The 20000-nt window shown below is 34.8% G+C and overlaps 1 protein-coding gene across 5 annotated transcripts in view; it reads left to right on the forward strand.

Annotated features, from left to right (window-relative positions):
- The window catches only part of FOXP2 (forkhead box P2), a 532992-nt gene that overhangs the window by 506913 nt on the left and 6079 nt on the right, over positions 1-20000 (forward strand). For all 5 annotated transcript variants that reach the window (XM_068549334.1, XM_068549329.1, XM_068549330.1 and 2 more), the window contains one exon: positions 529-692. In XM_068549334.1, coding sequence (XP_068405435.1) covers positions 529-692 — 164 coding nt within the window. The remainder of the gene's footprint in view (positions 1-528; positions 693-20000) is intronic.

Below are 20000 nucleotides of genomic sequence, written 5' to 3' on the forward strand. Positions count from 1 at the left end.
AAGGCTAGATTGATAGAAGCTTTTGCAAATGCATGTGGCTGTGCATTAATATTTATCCAGGCTGTCATAAATGATTTCACATCATAGTGTTGGGGAACATGGTGCTTGTGGCAAAAACTTTAAAGTTGAATTATAATATATAATTTTTATGCAGAGGAGGCAAATGTCAGGACTTCTTTATTTTGAGTTAAGTTCTGGTCATTTTTAAACAGCAGACCAACTGCTTATACTATCTTGGGGTATTTCGCTATACGTGAGGATACACTATTCCATTATGTGTGAGGCTGAAACATGAGTGAGAAAGTTTGCTGGGAGAGCTATTGTTTCTAGTTGAACATCACACTTAATTTCCTTGGTATTGCTGCCACAAGTTGCCAGTTAGGCACGTTTGTCTTTCCCATACATTTTCTTGAAATGCTTCTAAAATAGCTATATCAGATTGAAACCTGTTAGAAGAAGATAGATGTTTTAAAAAAGTATTTGAAAGGGCATTTCCAGAGTTGTCTTACACCCTCTTCATTTCACTAGGCTGCCTTGGCAGAGAGCAGTTTACCTTTGCTAAGTAACCCTGGACTGATCAATAACACCTCCAGTGGCCTGTTGCAGGCTGTCCACGAAGACCTCAATGGTTCCCTGGATCACATCGACAGCAATGGGAACAGCAGCCCGGGCTGCTCACCTCAGCCGCACATGTAAGTGGGGCTAACAGACTCCAGAAGGGGAAGAACCGATATTCCTAGGCTTCTAGCATTTACTAGTCTTCTGAAGTTTTGAATGGTGGATAAGTAAAAATTACAAGTTTAAATGGAGTTAAACTGCACCGTGTTTGTGATTCGAAGAAGTGTCTCAGAACTGGTTTTAACAAACCTTTTAGATTCTCTCCAGTGTCCTGTAACAATTGTACTAGCAGTCCTCTACAAATTCTTAGTACTACTAACATTCCCTTGGGAGTATAGCAGTGTCTAAGATAAGTCTCCATCTTATAGATCATTATCACAGTTTGGTTTGTGTGGTCCAATAAGAATATTCATGATGGAACACGTTGTCATAATTTGTACTACTATTACAGGTCTCTAAACCATTTATGAACTGTAGTCAAGATATTTCCCGTTTTTATAAACCGTAAAATGCAAAGTTTAACTGTTAGCCACAGTTTACATAGAAGCCGGTAAAGTGTAACTTTTTGCCTGTCTTATAAATCAGTGTAATTACATATTCAACTTTAATTACTGGTGCGTCTGTATTGGCAAGGTTTATATGTTATATTTTATGCAAGACTACGATTCCTATTAATATCTAGCAGCTAACTATATCATTAATTACTCTAAAATCTTTCCCCTACCATCTTTTTAATGGAGCTGAGAGAGTAGATGTATTAAAAATTGATGTATTGTGGATTTCAGAAATGTGTATGACACTTGAAAAAATGCCTGGTCTTATTCAGTAGGCCAAGCATATCAGTTTCTTGTTTACTAAAAAGTATGGACCCTGCTAGAACTTAGAGTTCAGGAGGAAAAGTTAGAATCTGAATCCTGAACAATCCATTCAGTTGTTAGAATGAGTTTTAACTTAATGTCCATACTTCTGAGAGTTAAACATCACATACTTCTAATTTCAGGTTATTGAGGTAAGAATAGTACTTCCTCTCATTCTTATATTTTCCTCCCCTATTTTTGTACTAAATATCTAGTCAGAGGCCTGAAAGAGAAATACGGTCTTTCTAGCAGCCTATTTCCATTTGACCTTTCACCGGATATTATTTTTGTTGATTTTTGAGACATCTCATTCTATTTGACATATTAATGTCTTTAAGACCATGTGCCTAATTGCTTTATAGCACTTTTACTCTATCACCTTTGCGAAAAACACACGGTGAACATTAATATATTTTATCAGGTTCCAAACCGTTACTTTTTCAAAATGGAAAAATTTGTCTTTTAGAAGTGTCTTTAGATGTGTTAAATAATACAAAAGAAGTAATAAAACGTGAAGTAGAGAGAACATATGAATATAGGCTCCTGAGAGTAGCAGTACTCTAGCACAAGAAAAGTGAGCAATCCAACAAAAGTGTTTATATCCCTGCTTTATCCTCTCAGCCCTGCAGTGGGTAGCTTGAGGCCTTTGACTTTCAGCCATTCTCCTGAGGATGCTCGCTCCCTGTATCAAATGCTAAAACAATAAAACTTTAAAGAGCCAACAAGAGTTAGATATTGTTTTCCCCCTTTAAAAAAGACCAATTTCCGAGAAATGAAAGGTATTCGTAATAAAAGTGTTTAAGCTATTAATGCACCTCCTTGCACTCCTATATGATATATAGGGGTTGTTATGAACGATATATAGAGGGTATGTAGGGAGGTGGTTTTTAAAACATATGTGTCCAGTGATAAGGATATTAAAATAAAAAATGAATGATTCAATATGATAGTTTATTAAACATTGTGTTTTAGAACCTGAAATGATAATTGGGCTACATTACAGCATTATTAGGTTACTAGTATTTTTCGTTTGGCAGTTGCTATTTTCGATTTTTTCATTGTGTTATTTAGTTACACTTTAATTATAAAAATACCTCAGAAAAAATAGTGTGTGTAAAACAATATATAAAAATTGTATATTTAGTGCCTGATGTAGTGCCACTATGGGCTTAGAAAACTAAGATGTTCATAGACAATATATCGTACATTTTATGCTTATATGAATTAGTGCATGTGAAAAATATTTATGTGTTTTTTCCATAGAGAGATAAAAGGAAAGCTTCCCTCGGCTTTTTGGAAATAGATTTCAGAAAAGACAAAAATTGGAGGAAGACCAAATCTTGGTTTTTCCTAAATTATATAAATTATAATCATGTTTAATTATCTTGCAGAATACTGAGTCAACATTCTCTCTTTGAATCTGTTTCTGCTGCTGTCATTAACATTTTGTATGTTGGATGTCAAATATTATTGATGGAATGTCACTTCAGTATTCTATATCTTCATCTTTATAGAGTTTTAAGATGCTTGGACTTAAAAGGCATTTTATGTACATTATTAGACAAAGGAAAATGTTATCTAATTCTCGCCATCAAAATTTGTCTGCATATAATTGAATGCACTTCAAAGTACTTTTTGAAAATTAAGCAGAAGTGAAAGAATTTTTTTACATTTCAGTAGCATAGTCATGTGTCCTGAAATGAAATCATGGTAGTGGTCCTTGTTGTCATTGGTCGGGGGAGGGGAGGGAGTAAGTTAAGCTGATGCAACTGTTGGCAAGAGGCAGAGGGGCCTAGTGGTATTAGTATATGAGCTCTGGTGACAGACTGTGGTGGTTCCAATCCCAGATTTAGCACTTAATAGCTGAGTACGATTTATTTGTTTCCTCAGTTTTCTCAGCTGAAAGTGAGGTAAGTCGTAATACTATGTACCTCATAGGATTCTTGCAAATAAAACAAGTGCCTGGAATATAATAATTGCTCCCTGTGTCCCTCATAGTGCCGTATTCAGAGTTACTGATTTATATTACCTCTTGTAATACCTCATTACTGCTGTAAAGGAGACCATAAACAATATAAAAATATTTTGCATTTTAATACATTTTTTGTAGGCTCTCCATAACTGTGTGGTTACTTTCTTTGATAGTCAGTCCCTTTGCTTTTCCTCCCACCTCCTCTTATAATTCATGAAGTAAGCAGATCCATAAGAAGTGAAAGAACGTGAGACAGGAATTTATGGTAGGGAGCACCTTACTCAGACTCAAGGAGATAAGAGATTTTTGAGATAAGAAGAAGATGTTATCTGAGGTTGGAGGCAACGAATAATCCAAATAGAATAATATCAACCCAGAACAGGAGCTCACGATATGTGCCTGGAGAACATTGCATATGAGGTTTGACAGGAATGTAGAATATATGAAAGGAGACCAGACTGTTGAATGCTTTAAATGTCAAGCTATGGTGTTTATTTTGATCAGTATGGAACTTACTAATGTTATAAGCTTGGGTTTCACATGACCAGAGATGTGCTTTAGGAAGAGTAATCTGAACGTGTACTGAATGAACCGTGCCTGAATGAAACTCAAGTGAGGTAGGATATTCTGGAGTTGGGAGAGACTGGAAGCAGATGAGTCCTTGCAGGATGTAGTATCTGACTTAAGTACAAGACAGCGAGTGGAGAGCAAGGAATCCATACAAGAAGTGCTGTGAAGAGAAATACAGAACAAGACCACTGACTGAATGCTGGGGACAAAGAGGAAAATTAGGAAAAATCATAGCAACTGTAAAAGCCCGTGAAGAGAAATAGAGGGCAGAAGAGGACAGGCTCAGGGGGGAAAACGGTGATGAATTCAGTATTATCCTACTTGCTGAATCCAAGAACGTTAAGTGTCCTTAGATTCAGGAAACAACAAAACTGAAACTGTTTCTTCATTTAGTCTCTTTATTCAACTCCAGAATAGTAAAATAAAGAAGTATTCCTGAGGTTGATAGAAAAGATGTTTTGAAGCTTTGGAAGAGTAGAATAACTATGGTTTAGTGCTTCTCATAAATTATTTTTAGAGAACAAGAGAGGCCAAATTATCATCCATATTCTTCATTTTGACGCTCCGTATGTAACACTTCCCCGCGCTGTGGCTTTCCCTCTTAGAGTGCCCTGAATGAAGGCTTTTGCCAAACTAGTGCATTTATTTTGCCTTAACTCTTTGCCTTTCTTCCCTTTCCTTTTTCATTCTCCTCTCTTACCTAAATTCTACCTTTCCTTAAGGGCCTCATCCTATTTTTCCAGGAGGCTTTCCCAAGTAATTTTGCAGTCAGGACCTACCCTCTGCTCCACATTTCTGAAGAGCTGGCTGCTTGTATCATTATCAGGAACTAACGCGGTGTGTGTGTGTGTGTGTGTGTGTGTGTGTGTGTGGTCACGCACATGTGTGCTTGCACATGTGCATGCTCATTTTGCAGTTATCTCTGGCTTAATGGCAGGTCCCTTAAGGACAAAGACTATATTTTAGACATATGATAGTATATGAAACCCCTAACACGTTATACCATACAAAGTAAGCACTCAATAACCATATGATAGTGATTATGAAGAATCAAGTGGGAGGTGACAGTTAATGAGAAATGGTTTGACTTCACGAGGTAATCTCTCCAAAAGTACAATCCAGGATTCTCTTAGAACTCTGAAGAAGGGAGAAGAAGAGATTTTTAGGAAGAAGAGATAATGAAATAGAATGCTAGCTAAGAGATCTTTCTAAATATTGGCAGAGTGTGTTTGTGAACTTTTATTTTTAATTTTAATTATTTAGTTAATATGTATTTTATAATTGTCCAGAGTTATGTCAATAGCAAGTGATAGACCTTCACCGCATTCGTGATTATCCTCCCAGAGCGTGTTAAATTTTATTTATCTTGTTGAAGGTGAAATGAAAAAAAAAATTATTGCGATTAATGCAGTATTAATCAGATGTATGTTCAAGAGGATTTTAGCAGAAAGTAGGACAGGGTAAAGTCAGGTGGAATAATACAGATTTTACCTAATAATTTTTTGAAATTGTTTTGACTCTTTCCGATCAAGTAGATTTCTACAATTTATTTTCTGCTGCTATTGTAAGAGATCTAGACCCATCATGGTCTGAACAAAAGTAAAGAATACTTCCTGTAAGAGTCTAAGTATCATTACAATTTATAATACTCTTCCCTTCTGCACCTCAGCGCCAATATTCCCTGATTACCTGACTTTTCAGAGTTTTATAGATGATGGATAAAATTACTTTAGATTCCTATTTTATACCGGTGTTTGCCTCTTATAAAAACTACCTGAAGAGTTAGGATTGATGCTATGTTCAGGTGGAAATAATTTGAACTTACTTTCTTCTCCCATGTGTTAGACTTAAATGAATGAGAAGAGAAGAAAACGTTTGGAGAAGACCTGGAAGGTGAACTCACACTGGTAGAATCAATCCATTTCCTGTCTCCTTCCAAACCTGAGGCAAAAAGAGAAATTTAATGATGTACCCGCCATATTTAGTTCAAATCAGTTGTTTCTTTTTTATTAAGCAATTGTTTCTCCTCACTCTCAGTAAGTTGGCTCAGGTTTGCCTTTTCTTTCTCTTATGAAAATGTTAAATGAGGTTCCCATTTTTATGTTTTCAAATTTTGTTTCTAGAGATCAAAACGAATGTTCTTCCTGAGCTGGTTTTGTATGGAGGGCTCCACGCACAAAGCCTTCCATTGTCATGCCGTTCCCCTTTCTGATTATTAGGGTCTCCTACTGTTGAGTTTTCAGATCATTTCTTACGTGTCATTCCTGAATCCTCTTAGTCTCCGTGCCATTTCAAAGTTCTGCTTGCTAATATTCTATGTTAGTTGCAGGTGATTATTTTTTCTGCCTCTTATTAAAGCAAATGTTTGACGTTTGCGAGTTAATGAACTTCTATATAGAATCAGAATGTTAATACGGCTCATGTAAGACTAGAAAGTGTATTTGTTGTGTTCTTCGAAGCCAAAACTTTAGGGTAAGGAAATCAAAGTCTGCGGCATTGCACAAAAGGAGTAGTGTAGTGTTATTCCAGGACTGCAATGGAGATCACATTAATCTTTTTTATTAACATGTTGAATGCACATTCCACACGCCCCAGAACTTTCTATGCATTGCATGTCCCAGTCAGTCATCTTTACAACATCCTCTGCTTCTTGAGAACCTCAGTTCGTTATATCACTCCAATGATAAACTTTAGCCTCTCCTAGCAATAATACTTTGCAACCAAAGACAGCTAAAAGGGACTGCTAGATGCCCGTTTTGTGCAACAGTATTGAAAATCTAATATAAATCATGAAGTGTCACGAAACATAATGAAAATGTTCAAGTATATAATATTACCTTTCTTCCTTCTATTCTCTGTGGCTGCCTTAAAATTTAAATTGCTGTTTGTAGGCACATGTAGAATTTGCAGACCCTACACCTTTGGTTGGTGATATTTTATATAAAATCCCTACAGATCTTAGATCTTTCTGTGGACAAAAGCATTTGAAATTGGAGTGGCTCTGTATATCAGAGGAAAGCAGTTGAAAGTGACTGACAACTTGAACAAGTGGAATGCTCATTGTTTTCATGCCTGTTAAGCCTGCACTATTTTTGCTGATATTTTGGATCATTAAGTTGCATTAAGAAGATCTCTAAACATAAAAGCATATTTTTGCTTTACATGTCTTCACAGATTTTTTGACTCACAATTTTTCATTTATCTTTAATTTTTTTTTTCCTAACATTTCTGGGCCTCATAATTTTCATTCTGATTTAATTCTATTTTTATTTAACCTCTAAACTTTTTTATTAACTTTGCTGGTTAGCTTTGAGATCTCTTTCCAAAGTGATGGTACAGAACTTATGACTATGCCAGCTCTTTATTATCTCTTTTTTTTTTAAGTGCTACAAGTATGGCTCAGTAGCCGCTGTTCTTTTTTACATTATTCCAGTCCCCGTATGTGGCACTTACAGCTCATTCTAGTTCCTCCTAATAAAAAGATCCTCCCAGAGATACAGTGCCTTCAGCTAAAAAGTGCCGTATCCCCACCGTGCCAATAGTGGAAATTTGTGGGTTCCTGTAGGGTTTTAAAGGATTTTTATAGAACTATACAGATGGTATTTAAGTTTTGTGTTATGAATCCCCGCAATTTAGGCAAAGGGTGTCAGAAAACTTTTAGGTGACAGTATTGTAGCTAACTGCTTCTGTTTTTTATCTAAAGAAGATACTTTGTTAGAAGGTACATCTTCCTTTGCACTAACACTATTTGAGACTTAGAAATGTTCTTTCGCTGAGGGTCAAAAAGTAATTGACTGAATTGTTTAAAAATGAATATTGTTATTCAGTATTTTTTCCTTCTAGTACCAGGGGGAAGTAACCATAGTACCATGTATACCCACCCATATGGTATTTTAACTTAAGCTTTTGACATAGGGCTTAGGGAAGTGGCTGTCTATTTGGTGATATGGGTATTTTATGACTAAAGATATTCATTATGTAAAGTTAACGATCACTTCAGAATATTACTTAATGTGAAGATACTTTACATAAGAGATTATATTTTAATATGTGTTAAAATTATATGCATTTTGACTACTTTGGGAGAATTTTAAACTGACCTTTCAAATAAGTACAACAATGTATTTAAAAACTTTGACACCAATAAACACAGTTTAAAACTTTATCTCAGGGCTCCTACATTCCATAAGTAGTTTCTATCATTAGGATAGAATTAAACAATTTATATAAGCAACAGGTGACCAAATAATTTCACATAACTAGTGGAAACTGACATTCTTCCGTTTGCTCAACATTATCTTAATCTTTGAGCACTGAAAATGGTGTAACGTCAGCAAGACATTTAAAAGGCAGGAACAGAAGTAATCGTTGGTCACATAACGTTATCTAGCTCCTGATAAATTTACCATTTGCAACACTAAATCTCAGGTCCCTTTTGTTAATTAGCAGGTCAGAGAAAGACATAATCCACTAGATTTAGAATAAAAGATATTGTTTTTACTCCCTATTCCATTCTCGTGCTAAGAACTAACAAGAGCATAGCTAAGCACAGCTCAGGAGGACACTGAACATTGAGTCAGTCCTGTGGTTTAATTTGAGCAAAGGAATAGCTCCAGCAGAGCAGCCCGTCTCAGAGATTAGATAGACCTAAGGACACGAACCATATGTAATCCTGGTGAAGAGCCATCTCTGTCAAGATATCCAAGAAACAGCTTCGCCAGGAGCAAGCAGTGAACGGGCAGCATCCCATCAGGGAAGCTTGGCAAAGGAAGTAGACAACAGTCCAGAAAAGATGGGTGAGCCATGTCAGCGAGGGCTGCCCAGAGCCATACTATAGCCCAACTATAGGACTTTGAGGTCCTGATCTTCAAGGAATCAGAACCCTAATTATCAATGAGAAATTAGAGAGAAACAGGAACATATACTTTGTGTACCATATGCCCATCCTGACATTTCTGACTGAAACTTGGTCCACGGAACAAGGCAAAAACGATTTTTGGATGAATGGTTCAAAGGAGTTTTGGAGCAGCAGCAAAGCTGACTTAATGGCCAAATGTCAAGATGTAATTTAGATTTTCTTTTATTTCTCTGACCAATAGATTAGAAATATACAAGTCCTTAGATCTATACCTGAATGGTTATTGAACGCCACCATTTATGAGACACAAAATGGAATGGTACCAATTGTATCTCAATGGGCAACTATCTTGATTCTGAGATTGAGCACAGTATATTTGTACTCCTCCATGATCAAAGTAATTACCTTTATATTTTCATTTTATTACAGCTGTTCTGATCACATCTATTCTATAAATCAAATGGTAAATCTTTGAGGAATTTAATTGTGCTTTTTATAATCAGCACTACAGCAAAACCATGTGAAATCATTTGGGAGTGAGCCTCCAAATCATGTAAAATCCAGTTTCTTTAAACAATATTGTATAAATTTGAATAAATTATAATATAATGTTGAAGGTAAGGACAAGAAATCTTAGAGAAATTTCATATACATATATATGCATGTGATTTGTAAAATTATTAGGTTGCATTAACCTTAATCTACCTTTTTGTTATATTTCTTAGAACTTCTGTTGACTTTAAATGGCACTTTGGAACTCTGCCTTGGGGTCAGATCTTTTGGGATGTAGCATAGAATTATAAAATGCATTCTTAAGAATGGCAGTGTGTAGCTTAGAAGAGAAAATGTTATTACAATTATCAGAATATAATATTCCTTTGCAATCAAACACTTAAAATGGCTGCATTTTCTAGAAAGTAGAATATGGGAGTTACAAGATTTATTAAATATATTAGTATTAAAGTTGTGTTCTGACTTCAAGATGAAAAATTAAAATTTATTTGGCTGTTTGTCCTTAGCCACAGTGAAAAGGTATGAGAAACTTTGTAGGGCATTTTCTAATTACATTCTGAATAAAGCAAACTAAGCAAGGTATATATGGCGTGAGGAATCATTTGTTCACTCCAGTTTTTCTATCCTCTTTTAATGGTTGTACATTTCTGAGAGGAGGAATATTTTCCTTTACATCCATAAATAAGCAGGATTTTTATCTACTGAACTGGAATAATGGTTCTGGGTACTGTCCTAATGGCAACTATGTGCAAACTCATGCAAATCAAAAGGAAGGTCAGTTCGTTCAACATAAGAATGTCTGTGGTAAATGTTAATTTACAAGAGAGAAAACAGTCTTGAAAAACAATAAAATTTGAAAAATATTGAATCATAGTAGTAAAGATCTGTTTTATAATTTCTTAATTGATAAAATAAGAGCTAATTTATCATTTCTAGTTGTTTTTAATTATTTGACCTTCTTATTCACTTCTGTACACAAGAGGATTAAATATTTCTCTAACGTGTGCTTAAATTTAGAATATAAAATTCTAGATTTTAGTGAAAGAAATCAGAATTATCATTTCCAAAGAATAAAATCATAAATAGGATTAATTAAATAATTTCTTAATGACTATATAAATAACTTCAGTTGTTTAATTTTACTCACATTAGCCTAAGATCATTTCTCATTTTAAAAAGTACTTGCAAAATGTTTTCTTTTAAAAGTAAACTTTTCCATTTAAAACTTTAGTTTCATTTTTTAGGTTATTTCTGGGATATGTTAAACTAAAATACTTCCTAAATACAATATTACTCTAAAAGTTACAAATGTTTTTAATTTAAGAAATGTGAATTGTTTCTCATTTCAACCTGACTTTGTACAAATGGAGATACCTAAACTTGCAGTTTTTATAAATCTACCATTAAATTCCAAATATAATTATATCATTTCCTTGTACATATACTAGAAGGAAATGAGTAAAATTGAATTTCCACAATCTCCATTTTTCATATGCTTTCTAAATGAGCATCAATTATTTTACCAGTTTCCCTGTGAAACGTCTTTGGAAAAAAAATGACTTTTTAAAAATGTTGTATTTGATGTGGTTATAGCTTCCAGGATAGGTACTCAAAAATAACAAACAAAGCCAAAAACTGAGCCTCATGAAACTAAATCTTCCATTTTAATAAAGGAGTCTGTGTTTGTATTTTGGAATCCATTTTACATCTCCAACACAATGATACTTACGTGGTAAGCATGAAGGTTTTGCCATTGGCAAATTTGAACTAATTGAATAAGAATTTACTCAAACACATATGAAATTACAAAGGACTAATCATACACTTTGATTTTTAAATGCTTATAGTAGTTATCATTATTCATTCAACGGCTTTGTGCCAAGTACTAAATAGACATTGTAGACAGTTAAAAGGAAGTCTCATCTTCTCTAAGTATTTCCTTTTAATTACAAAATTTTTGATGCTATTTTGTGAGTCAAAACCTATGCAAATCAATGGACAGCCTTAGCCTATAGTGATACTAAGTCTATTCTGATATTTTTTAATGTCATTAATCGAGTTAAGATGCAACAATATATGAGCTAAAGAAGAATTTGTATGATTGTAAACATTTTCTTTTAGAGTTAATCAATGTATCCCACGTAGGTTAAAGGTATACAAACTAAATTAAGTAGAAGTATCAAGAAACTTAAAAGTCAAGAACTTGAATAAATCGGTATTGAGTAGGAAATAGATGCGTGGTTTAAGGTCTACACATATTTCAGTACGTTCAATATGTTTCTCAATGTACTGTATATATAAATTCATTTTACTGGCTAAAGATTGCTATATTGGGCCAAATAAAATTATTTTCCATAGTAAAACTGAAGCATGAAGGCCTTAATGCTATTTCTGAGGATAGGTTTTTGACTCTTATCTGGGGAGTAACATTTTTTATATTAATGATCCGCAGTTACTGATAGAAGCATGTTATATCCTTCAGGTATGCTAGGGCAGTTATTCTTATAGGATTTTTGAGATGTATCATGTCACCTTTTTAAGGTGTATCATGTATCATGTCTCATGTATCATGTTTATTACTATTTTTCAATAAGTATGTGTTATTTAATGTATTTAACTTTTTCTCAAACAACTAAGATTATCTGAAGAAAGATATAAGGGGGTCTCCTAAAATGAGGAAATCACATAAAAACAATTTTACCTAGTCTTACCTTTAGTCTTGACTTGCAAATGTTTGATTAAATTAACTTTACGTTGCCTGAAATCGCCCATATTGTAGAGATGAGCCATTAATTGTAAGTTTTTCTTCACAGCATTTGTTGATATCTATCATAACATTTAAGACTTAAAATTTTTATCATCAGTATTAATTAAATATTGTATTTATGAAGGGCCCAATCAAATTTACATTGTGCCACTGAATTACTCATAAATGATGACACTGTATAACTCTAAGATATTGCTCCCAAATTCCTGTCCAGTTTCATCCTGTAGGGTAATCCTCTCTAGGAAGATTGCCCTGCCAAGGCAAAAGAATGATCTATTCTCTTGGTGATATCTAAATAAAGAAACACCATTGTGATTCTATAGTCTAACATCTATTGACTTAAACATGTTTTGAATATCTCAGTTTCAGAGAACTTTATTCATAGTACTTCCTTATTTTAAAGAAAAAATAGGAACAGTTTATAGGATCTTTTACTTAGTCTTAAGGAGAAAATGAAGACAATTTACATTTCTCTAGAGAATATACAGTGTGATCACAATCTAAAAAGGTAAAGTTTTCCATTTTAATTTGACTCTGCTGTAGGGTGTTGGCAACAATAACATTTCTTCTGCCTTTCATTGGTGCCTTGGGTACTTGTAAATTTCACAACTAAAGGAGCAACACATTTCTTTAGGCAACAAATCAGTCTATTAATGTAGCTAGTCCCCTCTTTGTGTTTTTGGTATATACCATTATGAGGGTAGGCTGTAACACTGAGCAATTAAACTAGAGCATAAAAACCAACTGCTACTTTGCATTTCCTTCTGGTAGAGGCTTGGCAGGTTGAATGGAGCAGAGATGTTTCATTCATTTAAGTTGAATAAACATTTCTTGAGCACCTATTATGTGCGACATAGTCTGTTGGAAACTGGCAGATGATCTGTTATCTACAAAGAGGTAGAACTCTAATCCAGGGATGGATATGTACGAAGATACCAAGTAAAGGAAGGAAGAGAGTTATAACCAAATTGCAAGTTAAGTGTACACATGCACATGGAGAGTCATGAAAGTCTTCATGGAGGAGATAGCTTTGAGTTATGCTTAACATGAAATCAATTTTTAGGTTGAACTTTATGAAATTATTGATATTTGACTGGGTTTTTTTTTTTTTGCTTACAGAAATAGCAGTCTTAAACCTTTCAACCTAACATTAAGCAGAGATGAGGAAAGAGAAGATAGATACAAAGGATTTGAGGGTATGAGCAAATGTGACTAAGATATAAAGCACGAGTCTCATTCAGAGAATAGATCATTCTTTTGCCTTGGCATGGACAATCTGCCTAGAGAGGAATATGTGTAGGATGAGACTGGACAGGAATTTGGGAACCATAGCTTAGAGTTCATTAATCTCCAAGCTGATGACAGGGTTGGGGCATTGAAAATTCACCAATTATTTGGAGATCCTTAGCAAGACCCTCAAGGGTATATGTTACCTACTTTTAAAAAGACTTACCCTTCTTTGCTACTCATCCCTGGATATACTGTATTTTTTCACTTGAAAAAGTGTCCCACTTTTTTTATGCCATTTTCCCTCAATATTCAGTTTGTTTGTTTTTTTAATATTCAGTTTTAAAATATATTTTTCTTTAAGATGACATAAGAACTCAGACTGAAAATTAAAAACAAAATTTCCAGAGATCAAGTATCAGCAGCCTTTATAAACGTGGGCATTGCTTCTGCTAGCAGCTTGATCACAATGAGGACTGTAGAGAAATTTGTTTCAAAATCTTCCCATCTTCTACTTTCTGATATCCAGGCATTCCAGGATCTGCTTCCCCTCTTCCTCGAGCGATTAAAATGACAAATATAAAGATTCATCAAAATTGAATGAGTTATGAAGAGTCATCATCTATTTTAACTTTTAGAATTTTTGACAGAGATTCAGGCTCTTCTATCTTCTTGGTAGAGTATAAAAGGGAACTATTTCACATACATATAAATTTAAAAGCAGTACATACAAAACTTTTTAGTCCACAACCAATAGCCTTAATTCTTCACTTCTCTCCACGTTTCTAATCCTGCTACCTTATTCCTGACCATCATGACCTTATTACACTGTTTTAGTAAACTCCTAGCTGGTTACCTTACCTCCAGTGGCCTACGTCCCATCTACGTTTTGCAAATTAATCCTCCTAAAACTCTTCTATCTTTTCACTGCCATGCTCAAAAACCATCAATAGCCCTTCAGCTGGCAGAGAATAAATTTTAAACTCCGTAAATGCAACTCAAGGGCCCTTCACCATCTGACCTTGTTCTGCTTTCTAACATATTTCTTTATCACCAACCCTCCTTTCCCCATGGCCTCTACACACTCTCAGGATTCCTACAACACATATAAAATTCTCTATTTTTCCCATTTCCACTCAGAATGCCCTTTTCCTCAACTCTGCGTAATGAATATTTTCATATATTTCAAAGCCTACGTGAAGTGACACCTTCCTCCGTCATAGATCATTGACTGAATGCATTGCCAGAATTTTTCTCCCCTCTTTCATAGCACTTTGTCTGTTATGGTATAGATCACATTCTGCTTGGCATCGAAGTTACTTGTGTGTATGTCTTACTTCCTCTATTAGACTGAAACTGTATGAGAACAGGAACCATTTTCTATATCAGCCCCTGGACCAGTAGTTTGCAAATAATGTTTGTTGAATTGATTTTTTCACTTCTAGCAAGAAGTAATGTTTATCCTTGTAGAATTACTTCCATTTCAGCTACTGACTTTCAACCTTTCTGTCAGGAAGTATTAACAGACTTTTATGTCTCTCCATCACTGAATACTTTCCCTCTAACTATCTAAAGAAGTTCCAAATAGCTTTCTAATTCTCCTAAGTGTAAATTACATCAAATTAGGAGGTTGGCTATTCCTTCTTCAAGCAAGAAATTTAAATCACTGCTTTTCTGTAGTAAATAGTAGGTAGTGGACTTGGAATAGTTGAATTGGAAATCTTGTGTTTCATGGACAGAACAATTTTTAAACTGTTCACAATTAATTCCTGGATTCTCGTTTAAATGAACACTCATTATCTACGAAATGGATAATTTGCTTTCAAATCAAAGATGAAGTTACTTCCAAATCCACTTAAAGGAATAGGACATATTTTATCAGGTTTAGAAGAACTACTAAAGTGACTGTCAAGGTAAATATGTCTACCTGCTGTCTCTGCCCTTCTGTGCCAGAAGTTTGTACTCTTCTGTGATAACCTAGATCCCCGGTATGTATTAGGTGCCCAGTAAACAAATGAAGTGCTGGGGAGATTATCCAATCCAGACTTCATAGACTCCTGCCTTAAGATACGTTACAAATAAGTCGATTTATTATCCTTTATTCAAGATCTCACAAATGAGACAATAAGAAATCAATTATTCCACTAGTTTTTTTCTTTGTGTTCATAAGTTAAGAAAAAAAGAAAAAGAAAAACCTAAGTCCTCAGTTTCAGTAGTTTCATTCTATTTGCTCAAAGTAGCTTCTACTTTACTTACTATTAAGGGCTCTATTAAGGACTGCTGCTTAATCTGTAAGACACCTCAAATCGAAACTGAAAGGAGTCGTGCATAAATTTCAAATCAGGGAGGAAAAATGGCATGATGAATATCCAAACCACCCACAATATATCTTCTTCAAACCCAGAAAGAGTTTTATCACCAGGATAGATAGTCAAGAGTTTCTCTCGTCTGTCCATCTGAACTTGTTCTTCCTTTACTGTCTTTAATGAATTCCATTAGGAGTATAGATGCTTTGGGATTCTGCTTAGAGACAAATAATCTCTCCCAGCTGTTAACTCCTCCAGTATCACTTAATTGCTATTCCTCTTAGGACACTTATGGCTGGCAATTGTGTACATATTTGAGTACATACTTCTCCCATACCGGACTGCAACTTCTTTGATAGATGTTTAAATGCCTCCACAGTGCCTTGTATCTAGAGGGTATGCAATAAACGCGTTAAATTAATCATTGGCAATAGGAGATAATGATAATGTTATTGGCTTTTCCTGTCTAAGTGAGATTGATGCTCTTTATGCCATTATGGACACAAGCGACTTGACTCAACCCACAGCATAAAAGAACTTTTGGCAGAAAATTTATTGTCTATCAGGCTTATTATATATATTGCTGTGTCTCTTAAAATTTCCATATTTTAGTCAACTTTGAGTTCATCTGTTTAAGGTTTCTCCAGCTGAATATATATTATCAGACTTCATAAACTTCAGTGTACATAGCGCATGTGATGCAGGCCTGGACCATTCAATGCATGTATGTTAATGATTTCACTGACAAGTTATGATGAGGCCTGGGATGGGATGGCTGAGGAGTGTAAGTGCCGGGGCTCCGCCCACCGAACGTTTCAACAATGGTCTTTCTACTTTGAAGTTTACTTTCCTCTCTTGATCTAAAAATGGTCAGAGACATGACCTGAGATTTTGGCTTAGTGCCTTAGTGTTCAGGAATGTGTGAGTAAATAATTCTTTGGAATAATTATAGTAATATGTTATTCTGTTCCTTTTATACCTTAAATGTACTTTTAAGGAAGTGTAGCTAGTCATTAGGTTAATAGCCCTAATGCCTGGCATTTGTATGTGGGGCACTTATATCTTTGTTTTATGACTTTTCTGATATAGTAATAAAAGTCTTAATTTGTAGAAGGGCTGAAATGTTTTTAGAGCTAATTAAGTTCATACGTTGTTTAAAAAGCAACTCATGTATTTATACTATAATTCTTCCAAAAAAGGATTTAAGGTTGTAATTATATCATGACTGTATCTAACATTGATCACTTATGAGCCAGTCACTGTTCCAAGTGTTTTGCATACACAAAAAATCATTTACTCATAACTACTATGTAAAGTAGGTACTTTATTATCTCTGCTTTATGAGTAAAGAAACAGAGGTACAGAGACATTAAGTAACTTCCCCAAGGTCACACAGCTAGGAAGTAAAGGAGCCAGTGTTTAAACCCAAGCATTTTATCCTCAAAGCTCACTGAATTCTTAAACACTATATTATTAACCACTTAACCACTGCTGCATGAGTAAAGATTATAAATGAGGTGCCTAAATTATTCAAGATTACTTTATGCTACACTTGTAAGTTAATCAAAATACTAAATACATAAAAATTATTGTATTAAATTATACCCTGTTAATTAAAAACCTTTATATGATTCAACTGGAGAAGAGGATACGTAAGGAGGAATCGGTGAGCGCTGCACAGACAGGGAGTTACTTTAAAGGGTTTCCTTTATTTTATTTGAATTGTCAGAGGAGTTTCTTTGGTGAAGGGGAGCATTTTTCCTGGGAGAAAATCTAATTATCCTATAACAGTGTAACACGTGGTATCCTGAAGAATTTGGAAAAATGAACACTACAGAGATAGCCCCTTTTTTTCCAGAGATAAATTAAATGACCCTCATATCCTATAATGGGAGGAAGAAGGGAAAGATACTGCTAATGGCTGCGGAAGAGACTAATTTCCCATTCATTCTGCAACCCACCAAAGGCATGTGGTTTCCTTGGGTTTCATTTCCTTTGAATTGGCATACAGGACAAGTGAAAACATGGAGCTCTCTGAGATCCAAAAGTGAGAAACCTAATATAAATGGAGATAATCATGATAGAATTGTATTTTTATTGAAAAGGATTCCACCAATGTGTAGGCATAGGTACTATAACTTTCAAGCAATTTTATTCCCTGGGATGCTTCAGCTTCTCTTGCTACATTTTATTTCGTTTTTAGACATTGTATTGGTGGCAATCGGATATTTTTAGGAACTGAGCATTCATAATTATTGACTCTGGTTTTAGTTTATTTTAGTAAATGAGCAGCCTAACACTGTAGCCTTAAGGGAAAATTTCATTTACATCTTTCTCAGGTCTGATACCTTGTTCACAAACTAATTCTGAGCGAAAGGATTCTAAGAACACTTAATTCCAGAGAGAAATTTTCTCTTTTATAGTTGATACAAATGAAACTCTTAATGCCTTGATGGCACATCGTTTATTCAGTTAACACACATGTACTAGGTGCTTGCTATGGATACAGCTCTCTTGATCTGTGAAGTTCATAGTCTAGTAGCCACCACCAGGAAGAGTTCAGTACAGTACATGTGATGAAGGCAACGTGAGATAGCAAGAATAACCAGGTTCCAAGACACATTCCAGAGGCCAGTTGTGTACTAGTCCTGGCTCTGCCTGTATTTATCATAACTCTTGGAAAGTTACTCATTTTCTCATCTGTGAAACAGGAGCATTGGAAAAAATTATGTTTGGTACAGTGTTAGGATTCCAAGATTCTATAATTTTGGGTCACAGAATGATCCAAAAAAAAAATGCTTTGGAGGGTCAAAGTAGGAGGTCAGCGAAAGCCAGACAGGTCAAACAGACTCTTTAGAAGTAGATAAGATATAACTTGGTCCTTATATGGTAGACAGGATGTGCATAGGTGTAGAACACAGTGAGGAAGGGAATGCCAGGTTCTGTGCACACACAGTGAGTTGAAGAGGAAAGCGCAGACTAAGTCAGCATGAAAAAATGACTTGGAGTAGGAATTGAACATGATATTTTAAGGGTGATGTTTTGAGTCGGGAGTAGAAGTTATTTTTCAGAACTACTGTTGTACACAGGGAGGTTGCAGCCTAACTGTGGAGAATGGCTGAAGGGTTTTGGCTCAATCCTGTCTCATTCCCCTGTGTCTCAGTTCAGATAGATTTTTGTACAAGGCAATGACATAATGAAATAAATTCCTTGTGTATTAAAATTCTCTGAGAAGGTAATGGAACATGCCTTTATAGTGATACTTTAAAAAAAAATTCTATGTGTTTGTATTTTAGAAAGACATCCCATTTGTTATTCCTCTTTATCTGGAACTTGAGGCTTTTCCACAGGTTCTTTATTCAAATAAAAATCCAACCCAGAAAAGTAAAACACAAATGAATCAGACACTCAGCTCCAGCTGAGGGGACAGTGGAAGTGGAACAGGGGATTAGGAAAGAGAGTCAGACTAGGGAGACCTCCTAGGTCTTCTCAGAGCCTTGAGAACATTAAGACAAACCAACTGCAAAAGAAGTCAGATCTTTAGCTAAAATTATTAGATGCTCAGAATAATGTTAATTGAATTGAGGTTAATCCCATAGATATCTATGTATGTCTTGCCAGCTATTCAATATCTGTTTAGAAATATTCATCTATTTAAGCTTGAAAGTTTTGAATATTCATAGGTCATTTATGAGACCTAGTTAAAAAAAGATGCTATTATATTAACCTTAGGAGTTTATTCTAATCATTTCCAGCACTTAAGAGTCTGACATTCAGTAAAATGTTCTGAATCCCAGCTTGAACCTGGAAAATCTAAAATTATAAATTCAACTTATAATGATTATTAAATCAAAACATCATTTTTTAATAAAAGTCATTAAATGAATATGAACTTTCGCAAGTAATCTTACTAGAAGATTTCATTTGTATATTTTATAGGGTACTTTGGGAATATTAACATTAGATTTAATAAATGCTTAAAATTCTGGGTATGTCTGCGTGATACCGTAACAAATAGTTGGTTCATCGGTCATTTTACTCAAACTATTGGCTAGTTCAATGAAACATTTAATCAAAGTAGTTGTTGAGTTCAATTGCTAAATTTTTTTCAATCAAAATCATTGGTTTTGTTTTTAAAGTGATCCTCATAAACCAGCTTTTACGATTTCAGGCTTTTATTATCCTGAAATAATCTATGGGTACACACACACACACACACACACACACACACACACACACACACACACACCACGCTTACACATAGATCCCCCCCGCCATGGTACACACAGTTTCCTAGTTGCACATTTCTAAT

The sequence above is a fragment of the Eschrichtius robustus genome, chromosome 8, assembly GCF_028021215.1.
Source record: "Eschrichtius robustus isolate mEscRob2 chromosome 8, mEscRob2.pri, whole genome shotgun sequence".
Lineage (NCBI taxonomy): Eukaryota > Metazoa > Chordata > Mammalia > Artiodactyla > Eschrichtiidae > Eschrichtius > Eschrichtius robustus.